Here is an 11,788-nt window from a genome sequence, read left to right as displayed (position 1 = left end):
GGCAGCAGTGAAGCCATGCAGCACCCGTTCGTATGATCCAGTGACTATTTGCAAGGTGACGGCCGGTAAATCACCAGATGATGGGCGAGTCTCATGACTGGTTGTTGATTTAACAACCTTTGATGGTTGTTGACTCGAGACTTGAGTGTCCTTGGTCGTTTCTTCTCTCTTGCGCTTGGCCATGATTTGGAATCGTGTAAAATAATGCTGGTTGGTGTTTCACCAATGACGAATGATTTTTTCAAAATGTAGATATGAAAGCAGTCCAAAAAAAGCGGGTAACTTTTTTTCTGCCAGTCATTATCGGACGTATTAGGCGGTGAGGATGAAACTAGGGCGATGGTGCCTTAGGTACCAAGATACTGAATGCGGCAATGATAGGTGTATGGAGGTAGGCCCCATAAGTGCAGGTGCTTTGGGAAAGGGAAATTCAGACAAAGAGAAAAATGGAGGAAAAAAAATTATGGGAAAAATATGATATTATTTTTTTTCCCTTGTCCTTATTATATACTTTTTGCTTCCTTTGAAAATGGAGCAGAGGTCATAATAAGTGTCTGTCCTAGTAACGCCTAGAAGGCAAGGGAGACTATGTCTGCCTTAGGCTGCAGCGAATGTATTTTCTTTCAAACTGGGTAGCATACCAGACTTGGGGGGAGGACTTGGGCCCTTCTTTTTCGCTCGATAACAATACCATACCTATTTACCAGTGATCACTTTTGCGCGCGCTGTTCTGTTCCCGGAACCACACGCTCTCTTCAATTACTTTACACTCCCTTTCTGCTCCCCAACCAACCAACCAAAAACTCCCTCCATACTACCCGTGCAAAAGTCTCATCACTACTAACAACCCCCAAAAATCCCTTCAAGTCTAATCTTCGCGCGTCTTGATACTTTGCATCCCATCACAACACAACCCCATCCTTTCCATCATTTCTGAGCGATTTTTTCCACCTGGATGACTTCGCTCAACCCACTCCTTTTTAATTTAGCGCGTTAATCGGATGCTGTGTTCCCGAAATAGACTCGATGCTCCGCGAAGAGCTCCTTCGGTCTAAGAACGATGAGATCGCGTAAGTAATTATTATCTCCCAGCGATGCATTCTATTTTACTGCCTCATGCGATATCGAATTATCGCTCATTTTTAATTTTTAGACGTTGTTTGTTGTCGCGGAAGCGCAAACTGAGCGAGCTCTACTTTGCGACCGTAGGCTTCGCGGGCGCGACCGAGAACCCGTCCGCGGACTCGCTATACCATCAGAAGGAACAGGCGTTCCTCGACGCCAACGATCTTTCCAAGTAAGTCTTAAAATTATTATTCCCCTCTGTTTTTTACTTTTTTTTCTTTTCTTTTCTGCCTCTCCCTCTGTGTGGTTTTTTTTCTCCCTTTCTTGTTTTGTCTTTCGAATCTCGTTTTGGTTTTCATCATTGTATCTTATTTAGTCTTGCTTTCTTGCTCTCAATGGGTTCAATTACATGTAATACTATATACCCCAATTGGTCGCAATTACTGATCGACTTCTGAAGAGGTCGCTATTACGATGAAGCCACCCTTCCACCCTTACCTAATTACGCAGAGATTCTATCGCGCAAGTACCAAGAAGCTGTGCAGTCACGTCCCGAACCATCGAAAGCTTCCAATGCCATTCCTATCAGTCCGCCGGCGGGTGTAGAAGCTGTTGTTTCTCAAACTGCTCCTGAGGTCGGCAAACAGATACCACTGCCCCAGAAGCTACCTGATCAGAAACCTCCGGGCACCGTACTACAGCAGCAACAGCAAGAAGCCCAAGCCCCTACTCAGCCTGCGCCTGGCATTACTTCCGAAGGCTTGCAAGGTCTTAATGCATCTACTCCAGTCGTCGCACCCCCGACCGAATCGCCGGCCCCTGAGCAGAAGATTATCTCTGCTGTGCCAGGAACTCCCAAGAGCAACCAAGGCCATGACTCTGCAGAGGTTAGCGTCTCACCGAGCCAGGTCAAGCCGACACCACCGGTTGTGGTTGCTTCTGGGCCCGCTGAAGTGTCGTCTGGTCAAAAGAAGCATGATGAACGGCCGTCTCTCATTCTAAGTCGAGTGGCTCCTCGCAACGAACAACCGCTCTCTCCTGTGTCTTCTGGCGGTCCTTATTCCAACAATACTCCTGTCCCGGTTGCTGTATCGCCAGAGACGACCCCTGCAGCGGAGGGAGCTGGGCCCACCGATAATATTGTACCAAGCCCTAAGCCTGAGGAACCTACCCAAGTACCTCCAATCCTGGTACCATCTACGCCGGATGAACAGCTTCGATTAGAAGAGGCGCAATCGCTTCGGCAAAGCTCGCTGGCCTCGAAGAAAACAATCGGGGATAGTGGCACCGATGGGTCTTCGACGACGAATGAAGTGCTGCAAGAGAGTGTTGACTCAGCACCGGCAGGCCTCGAGGATTCGCTGAAAGAGGAGCAAGTTTCGGTCGATATACTCCCAGCACCGGAATCAAAGAAGCCTGATGGAGTGGTCGAACCCGCAGAGGATGATGGGGTGCCTGCGTCACCCCAAACCGAACAGGTCCAACCCTCGAATGCGGTAGAGCCTAAAGCACTGGCTCCAGCAACTTCGGCACCGAAAAAGAGCGCACAAACCGTTTCTGGGCCAGCACAGCCCGAAAGAATGACAACCAGAGTCTCTTCCGGTGCCATCCGGCATAAATCTGTTTCTGAAATCCTCGGCGAAGCCCCAAAACCGGCGGTGGTACAACCTGATAAAGCCTCTGCTACTGAGAAACCCGCAGAGGCGGCGCGAGCTGTATCCAAGGCTTCCAGTGACTCCACAGCAAGATTAAGCTTCAAGGACAGGAAGGCACGGGAAAGAGAAAGGAGCAAGCTGTCTACAGTTGTTTTTCCAAAACAGCAGCAGCAACAACAACTGCAGGATCAAGCCGACTCCATGGATCTTGTCCGCCAGCATACTGGTGACCTAGCGAAGTTGAACGAGGAACGGGATTATCTATTCACCTTGTTCCAGAGCAAGGCCTATAGCCCCCCTCGAGGCATAAGCCTCAGTACCCTCCTTGCCTCTGCTCATAAAACCTTAACCACCGCAAATCATCACCTTGAATATCAAGAGCAAATGGATTGTCGCACCCTTCGCCGCATCTATCAGCTTCAAAATGCAAATCGGTGGCCATTGCGCCAAATGAAGCGATCACTAGAGCCTCCTCGCCAAGGGACGCACTGGGATGTTCTTTTAGATCACATGAAGTGGATGCGCACTGATTTTCGCGAAGAAAGGAAGTGGAAGATCGCAGCAGCCAAAAGTTGCGCAGATTGGTGTGCTGAGTATGTCAACAGTCAGCCAGAACATAGGTCGTTGCTCCGTGTGCATGCTAGGACTCCACCACTCAAATTAGAGAAGAAGGTCGAACCTGATACTAATATGATGTCGCCTCCAGAGGAGACAGGAGATGAAATGCTGGGAATATCTCACCCGACTCCAGACCTAGTACCTTCAACAGATGAAGACTCGGTTAGCGAGGGCTATAATGATGAGCCACGCCATGATTTACATGATACGGTTGCTCCTGCAGCAATATTCTCCCTTAGTTCAGATGAATTCACATTCTCGCTAGATATGACGCCGGCAGCTCAAAAGCTTCTGGATGAACTTCCTGTCTACTCTCCAGTTGGGATTGCTCCAGAAACCAACCTGCCGACTTTCAAGGAATCTCCGGATGCTGTGTGGAAGACTGAGATTCTACCAGTCTCAAAGTACGCTTCTGGAAAGATAGCATTCCTTGATGATGAACCGCCACGAAAACGTAGTCGTTATGATTATTCGCAGTATTATTCCGATCCAGAGCAAGGGTTGTTGGACCTGCCGCCAGAGCAGACAAATGTTGCCCTCTTCCGACCCGAGAACAAGCATATACGTGATCGTATTCACCCGGGGCATACCTTTAGGCCTCCAACTGAATACCCTATGCCTTCGGTTGGCTTCTTTGAGTCCCGTCAGTCATCTCAATGGACATGGGCAGAGGATGATGAATTGCGCCGTCTTGTGAAGGAGTACTCTTACAACTGGTCTTTGATCTCTAGCTGTTTGACTCCTTCGTCGCAATTCACCTCTGGGGCGGAGAGGCGAACCCCTTGGGAATGCTTTGAACGGTGGATTGGTCTGGAGGGATTGCCTGCGGATATGTCAAAGACACAGTACTTCAGGGCTTATCATCAAAGGTTGGAGACAGCACAGCGTACTGTTCTAGCCCAGCAGCAAGCAGCCCAGCAGCAACAACAGCAGCAGCAACAGCAACAGCAACAGCAACAGGGCAATAATAACCCCCAGTCATTACCCCCAGTTCGTAGGCGAACCACACAGCCCGTCCGGGTAGACCGTAGACGGTCTTCGAAGCATCTTGCTTTGCTCGATGCCATGCGCAAGTTGGCCAAGAAGCGGGAGACGATGCTTCAAAAGCAACAACACGGTGAGGAAACAAGAGGTTGACAATCTAATATACGCCGTACTAACGCTTTCTCAGCTTCTCAACTAGCATCATTGAGAAAAGTCAACGAAGCAAACCAGCCAAAGCCCCCTATTTCGACACCTGCCGAGTTTAGTCGACTCAAGTATGAGCGGGAGTTAAAACTGCAGGAGAGGCAAGAACAATACCGGCAGCAGATGATAGCCACACAGAGGGTAGTTTTCCATCACAGGCACAGAATTCGAATCATTGCTAATGAGATTTTTAAAGGCGAACTTGGCAGCTCAGCGTGCTGGGCAAATGCCTAACCAGCAGCCTATGATGAACGCTCCTGGCCGAACTCCGAATGCTATGCCTCAGAACCCTGGAACCCCCTCTATGCCCGCCAATACTCCTAATGGGATGCCGAATGGGCTACCGAATGGAATGCCGAATGGAATACCGCCTGGCGTTGGTGCCAACCAAGGACGGCCCCATATGCAAGCAATTCCTGGAAGCGGACCTGCGAATGGCCACATGCCTCCTAACCCCATGGCTATGAAAATGGTGCCCCAGTCCGGAATGCAACAGTCAACTGCCACTCGACCTGGGATGCCAATGCAAACGACTCCAGACAACACTCGGGTCATCCGGGAAGCCAACCGCCTTCAAGAGCAACAACGGCTCTTACAATCTAGGCAGCAACCGCAACACCCGCAGCCTCAACCTCAGCAACCTCAGCAGCAATTTCACAACCAGCAACAGTTTGTGGGCCAGGGATCTCATTCCCCGAATATGAACGTACCCAATGTTAATGGGACCCCGAACAATCCCGCGATGATGGCTGCTCTCCAGGCTGGGGGTGGTATGCAAAGCCCATCATTTCACAACGCTACTCCCCAAGGAGTCTCTACTCCCTCACCCCGCATGGGACAGCCTAATCTGTTGTCAAGTGGGGTTGTACCGACCATTAGCAGCTTGCAAAACCAGATCCAGAGAACGCACCCCGGGATGCCCGCAGAGCAAGTGAATAAGTTGGCCACCGAACGATTGCATCAGTATCAACAGCAGAGAATGTCTCAGGTTGCAATGAATGCAGCCGCTGGGAATATTGGAGCCGTCCAGGCCAATTATCAGATGTCGCAAGATGGAAACTTTCAATCTCCTCCGAGCGGCATGAATGGTAGCCCTGGGATACAGATGCCTCAAACGCAAGGGTACTCGCCTATGATGCGAGTGCCTCAAACTGCTCAACAAAACCGAGTGGGCGTTGGAAACTCGCCGGCCATGAATGGAGTTGTCCCTCAACCGAGCCGCAGCGCAACACCGCAGACCCAACGCAGTGGCAGTGCTCAGGGTGGTCCTATGCCACCTTCGAACAAGAGCCCGAACCCTCCACAGGCTCAAACCGCTAGCAGCTAAGCTCCTTGGGCTTCAGAAGCACTGGCGGTTGGCAGCTCGTATCTACTGCACTTGTGCCTTTAATCTTCGTTTGTAAATATTTTTGACCCCTAACTCTTTATTGATTACCCATACCCTCCGCCCCGTGTCTCTACCTTTTAGCCTTTCTAACAACCGCGTGCAATATTATGCTACCTTCCATACCCCTTCACCTTACCTCTGTTTCATCACTCTTGCCCTCTTCACCACCTTTTACTACCTTGCCCCGCCTGACGTTCCCCCAAACTCTTACACGCCTCTACACTCTAGCATTGACTTTTGATATCATGCATTGGCATACGATTCACGATTGGTTGGAAGCATCTCCAAGCCACGATTCTGTTTCGTACCCTGTTACCCCTATTTTGTACTACATGTATTGATAAGACGGAGACGAAAGTACACATACGTACTTGGACATTGGTTGGCATGGGTGAAATACAATATCTAGAAAAGACATCAATGACTATGACTGTACGACTAGCTTATCTCATTATTATCACGATATCTTTCATCGATAGATAGCACCTGACTCCCGAAACGGGAACTTCACACATAAGCGCGCGCTTAAAAAATGGCATCGCCACCCATAACCGCTTTCCTTTAAGGATGCGACCTCTCAACGGTCGAAGCAGAAACAAACTGAATAATCTTTGTCGCCGAAGATTCAAGTCACGGTTTGCGTCCTGTCTGGTTATGGGTTCGCGTCATTTTACTTAACTGTTGCGATCAAAATAAAGACTCAAAACAATGGCTTCACACCTGCCGCGGGACAGCTCGTCGAAGCCTTTCTCACTATCGCTAGGCGGGGGATCATCAGCTTCAAATGGACAGACCAAGAAAACCACATTCAATCTCCAAAGATCTACTCGGGGAGCCGACACCCCCAGCCGAACACTTGCGCGCCGACCTCATCATCTCCATGACGATGAATCCGACGAAGAAGAGAGAGCGCCGGTGCATGAAGCCGTCACGGAATTCGATACAGAAACAGGGACCGCCGTATCTGCAGACAAAAAGGATGAAAAGCGCGAGCTAGTTATACCGGTCGCAAGCAACAATAATTGGCGGAATCGGCCCGGCGTCAGCCAGAAACCTAAGGGAAAGAATCTGCTCCCGAAGGAGGTCCAAGCGATACAGGAAGCTGCTAAGAGAGGCGAGATTGCCGGGGAAAATACAGAGACGGAAAGTCCGAGTACGGCTTACGGTCTTAGTTTCGCGCAGCAGCGGAGTACAGAGCAACATAATCAGGACGAGGCGGGCGATAAGCCGATGGAAGATGCCGAGCCTGCCAGTGAGGAGAAACAGAAGCCGCTTACGCAAGATGAGATTGCCCTTCGTGCGCTTATCCGTGAGAGTAAAGGCGAGACAGAGGGACGGTCGGATCTTGTCATTGAGTCTAGACCGGTGGACGGGGAGGAAGGTGGAGCTGGGGGACGCTACGATGAAACAACTTCGTTCCAGGCTGATATTGCTTCTCGGCCTGAGTCAGCAACACTGGATCAGTATAATGCGATTCCTGTAGAAGAGTTTGGTGCCGCTTTACTTCGAGGAATGGGCTGGAAAGAAGGCCAGGCCGTTGGAAAGGGGAAATATGGCTCCTCTGCGGTTCTCGATAAACCCCGGATTCCTGAGCGTCGACCGGGCTTTCTGGGTATTGGGGCGAAGGACGCATCGGGAGGTAAGGGGGCGGAAGCGGAGCTTGGTGCTTGGGGAAAGGCTGCAATGCGCAAAGGAGCTAGGAAAAATGGTAAAGAAGGCGAGACCAGCACAGAGGGTGTTTATATGCCGGTTATGATGCGGAATAAGAAGACAGGCGAGTCCATAACAGAGGAGGAACTCACAGCCTTGCAGAAGGAGGCAAAGTCAAAGAGAGATGATGATGAATGGAAAGAACGAAGGGAACGCAATCTTGAAAGGAGTGGACGTGACAAAGACCGGGATAGGGATTACCGGCGCCGTGACTACGAACGAGACGATGATGATCGTTCTGACAGGCGGAAAACGGGATCCTCCAGGAGAGACCGAAGTCATTCGAGACGACGAAGACATGACGATGACGATGGCGACAGTAGGGATGACCGGTCCTATCGGGATAGGGATCGTGACCGCGACCGTCGTCGCGAGCGCGAGCGCGATCGCAGTCGTGAGCGGGAGAAAGACAGAGAAAGGAGCCGCAGGTACCGGGATGATGATCGCTATAGTTCCAGCAGACACTCGTCCAATACATCAAGCAGACATGGTCGAGATCGGGATCGAGACAGTGACCGTGACTCTTACCGGAGACGGAGGCATGATAACAGGTGATATTCCCGATCAGCGATATTGTCGAAACCCTCATTATAGACTTGTTGAGATACAAATGTATTAGATACCTTGGATACCAACCACCATTGTCATTGCGGTATATAGTGATGTGAATTTTTATCCTATGTGAACACGACATAATGCTTCATCTCCCATCCTAAGTACCGATGATCATGGTACCTTGTAAGTCGCACCTGATATAACATTCTTCTTAGTTTATGTGGAGGGGGAAAGCGTAGTCCAAACTGGGCCTAAAAGATGGTATACAACACTACATAGTCTGGAGTACTTTTAGAAAGTATCAATTACCGGCAACAGAAGGTTGCCTCTGAGAAGACTTTTAAATACACTTTCCTCCAATAACGTATCAGATGTAAATGCAACAGTGCTCCAAGAGAATGCGCCGACATATCACAGTATTCCAAACACACAAATCATTTTGTCTATCTGTACATATCCTCGTTCACAAAAGTACAATCTTATGCTCCCAGCATGATAGTGTCCTTCTCATGCTCAGGTACATCATCCGTAGCACTGTCAGTAACATCCCGAGCGCCAGAGATGCCCAAGCCTCCGAGGCCTACACCCCCATCCATTTCTCCTAGAACCCATTCCACAAGGTAGCTTTCGTCCGTAAGCTCTTCGATTCGACGGTAATGCCTTTCTGTATATGCGGACAATGCTTGCAGAATGTCCTTCATACCGGCTGCAGTGCGACTGTCACTGCGTCGATTTGCCATGCTTGCTGTGGCGAGCTCGATGAATGTTGAGGCGGGATAGGACCTAAATAATGCAAACAAGATGCGTTGTGCAACACGGGAAGTACGAGCATTCGTGTTCCAATCACGTAACCGAAGAAGAAGAGTACGAAGGTTATTGGAGTCGAGAGTCTGCAGGACCTCATCAATCGCAGGGTTTCCGGTTAAACTGTTAGCACGCTCGCTCTTCTCTGCATCGGTTGAGGATGGATCGTCAGAAGCATCTACTGCAGCTGTGAACAGAGAGAGTAGCCTTCCGGGATGGTTGAGTTGGAGGGCTAGTGTGATGGCTTCACGGTACGCTCCAGCCCTGATATAATTTTCCAATTTCTGGTCTTGCTCAATACGGGCAGCATTCGCACTAACTGTAGCGGTGTAAGTCGCGGATGTAGTGTCAGTCCAGAATGTGACGGTGGAGTCCGCAGAGCCAGAGGCAATGGCATATGGGGATGAGATATTATGTGTGCTAGAAGAGAGAACATCAGCACGGGAGCCGGAGGGTGTCGGGCTCGCTAGTGCCCAGACTCTGTCTGTGTGGTTATCGAGTGTGGTCTCGAGTTCTCCCGTGTATGGGGACCAGATTTTGACCAGACCATCTGCAGCTGCAGACGCCACGAGAGGGCGCGCCTGTGTGGCATTGTTTTGTGCCGGCGCCGATTCATCTTCATCTTCATCATCTTTCTTGGTTGACAAATCTGAAGGCGGAAGCCAAAGCACCTTGAGCACGCTGTTCGTGTGGCCCTCAAAAGTAAGGAGACAGCTATAGTCCGATAAACTCCATAATTTGACAGTTTTATCGCCAGATCCAGTAACTATCAGACCCCTGTTTGTACTGCTCTGTGCGCTGGAGCTAATGACGGGGGTGCCATGGGGAGAGAATCGCGCCGACCAGACTCCTCTCTTGTGTCCGCGGAGGATACCTACAACCGATCCTTCTTCAACTGACCAGATCTTAACAGTACGATCTTGTGAAGCAGATGCAAATAGAGTCGATGTTGGATTGACATCCAAAGCATTAATATCTTTGTCGTGAGCTTTGCGGGTGAAAACCGCCTTTGGGGTATGCGGCTTGGAAGAGCTGAGCGGAGCCAACTTGCCTATATCCCATCGCTTAATAGTGCGGTCTTGAGAACCAGTGAGTAGGAATTGTGGAGGATGGCTCAGAGGGTCATTTCGTGCAGGTGTGTTAGCCGGTGGCGGGACGCGAGGGAAACTTATAGCACCCAGAGACTCGGCATGACCTGTCATAGCAGCAAAGCAGGTGTAGGTGGACGTCTTGGGATCAAGACACCAAAGACGAGCTGTGTTATCTTTTGCGCCCGTCGCCAGCCAGTGGCCGGACCAATCCACATCAATGCATATGATGATGTCGTCGTGGCCTTCAAGATGAGCGATATCTGCGCCAAAGTAATCCTTTTCTTTATCAGACGGCCTGTCCTCGGATCGTCCCACCGAAACCAGCCTAACACTCTCAGTGTTAGTAGCCAGTGCCAGCATTGATCGATCTGGGCCGACATATGCAAGGTCAATAATGTCGTCGTCGTTACCCGAGATACGCCTTATGACTGGTAGGGGATCAAGCGAAGATCCAGGCTTGAAATCCAACAAGGGTTCAAGTGAATGAAGTCTCAAGGTTTGATCAGCATGTACGGTCATTGCGAATGGTATCCCCGGGGTGTATTGGATTGCCATGATGGCCTCGAACTCGGCAGCAGCTTCTTGCTCATGGGTTACCTCTCCTCCCCGGTTACAATCCCAGACACGCAACACTCCATTTTCACCTCCTACTAGAGCAAGCCCGCTGTCGGCAACAAAGGCGGCCGCTTCCACGCTTTCAAGAACAGGAATGATTCTGCGAGTTTTAAAAGTGCGGACATCCCATACGATGACAGTCTTGTCTCGGCCCGCTGAGAGCAATGCATTTTCTGCAGGCGAGTACGATAAGCTCCGTACAACCGAGACATGAGAATCGAGTGACGCTATAGATTTCCGCTTGTTCAGATCCCACACCCGTACCTTGCCCTCCTCACTGCCCGAGGCAAGTCGAAATCCTCCAATAGACGCGACAGGGGTAGCATCTTCCATGTCCTCATCCTCATCAGAATCATCCGACTTCCTCTTGGATTTCTTTTTCTTCGAGGCGGACTTGCTTTCGCTATCTTGAAACGGCACCTGGAAGAAGCACAAAGCAGATATGACACCAGCATGGCCATGGAAAGTGTGCGTAACATAACCACCTCGAATGTCCCAGACCTTGATTGAGCCATCAGAAGCACCGGTTGCCAGAAGAGTGCTAGTCTGGTCGATAGCGGTTGTCACAACGGGTGCAGTATGGGGCTTAAGGCTTCGCACAAGCTTCGCGTCGAGGGTCCGTGAAGAATCTTCGAAGGGAGTCAACGAATAAATGCGCATAGACATTGATCGCGAGCAAACGACCACATGTGAAGCGGATGGCGTGACTAGTATATGGTTAGATATGCTCTACTTGAATAAGTTGAAATGTAACAGGAACAGCGCTAGGATGTAGAGTGGGCAACTCACTAGCCAAGCTGGTGATAATCTCTCCATCCTATAGTTTGGTTAGAAACTTGCGACAACACCGCACAGGAGCAAATGGGAACAGAACTCACTCCTTCCAAGCTTGCGAGCTGATCACCAGTCTCAAGATCTACAATGAGAGCATCTTCGCCCACACAAGCTACTAGCAAACGTCCACTGGCATCTAGCGCAGTACTTCCTCCGGTGTATATGGGACGCAAAGTCCGAGACGCCTCGAAGGTCGTCTTAACGACAGCTTTAGACATTTTCGCGCGCGGATCTCAGAAATAGTGTCGCCGTGTAATCTATCGCGC

At 50.2% G+C, this 11,788-nt stretch overlaps 3 protein-coding genes across 3 annotated transcripts; 2 read left to right on the top strand and 1 right to left on the bottom strand.

Annotated features, from left to right (window-relative positions):
* Positions 1-1,026: 1,026 nt before the first annotated feature.
* Positions 1,027-5,962, top strand: eaf1 (MYB and HSA domain protein; the record flags this gene model as incomplete). The annotated part of the gene is made up of 5 exons (XM_015552429.1): positions 1,027-1,070; positions 1,154-1,297; positions 1,526-4,455; positions 4,510-4,667; positions 4,723-5,962. 5 exons carry the CDS (start codon positions 1,027-1,029, stop codon positions 5,851-5,853), a joined length of 4,407 nt encoding a protein of 1,468 aa, XP_015405047.1. The 3' UTR covers positions 5,854-5,962.
* A 659-nt stretch (positions 5,963-6,621) lies between these two features.
* On the top strand, positions 6,622-8,178 carry spp2 (spliceosome ATPase-activating subunit SPP2; the record flags this gene model as incomplete). The annotated part of the gene is made up of 1 exon (XM_015552428.1): positions 6,622-8,178. One exon carries the CDS (start codon positions 6,622-6,624, stop codon positions 8,176-8,178), a length of 1,557 nt encoding a protein of 518 aa, XP_015405046.1.
* A 479-nt stretch (positions 8,179-8,657) lies between these two features.
* Positions 8,658-11,740, bottom strand: ANOM_007171 (U3 snoRNA-associated protein UTP13; the record flags this gene model as incomplete). The annotated part of the gene is made up of 3 exons (XM_015552427.1): positions 8,658-11,395; positions 11,478-11,505; positions 11,567-11,740. 3 exons carry the CDS (start codon positions 11,738-11,740, stop codon positions 8,658-8,660), a joined length of 2,940 nt encoding a protein of 979 aa, XP_015405037.1.
* Positions 11,741-11,788: the final 48 nt, after the last annotated feature.

Source organism: Aspergillus nomiae (assembly GCF_001204775.2).
Source record: "Aspergillus nomiae NRRL 13137 chromosome Unknown contig00226, whole genome shotgun sequence".
NCBI lineage: Eukaryota > Fungi > Ascomycota > Eurotiomycetes > Eurotiales > Aspergillaceae > Aspergillus > Aspergillus nomiae.
The sequence above is the reverse complement of the archived record's forward strand: the minus strand, read 5'-3'. Positions and strand labels throughout refer to the sequence as shown.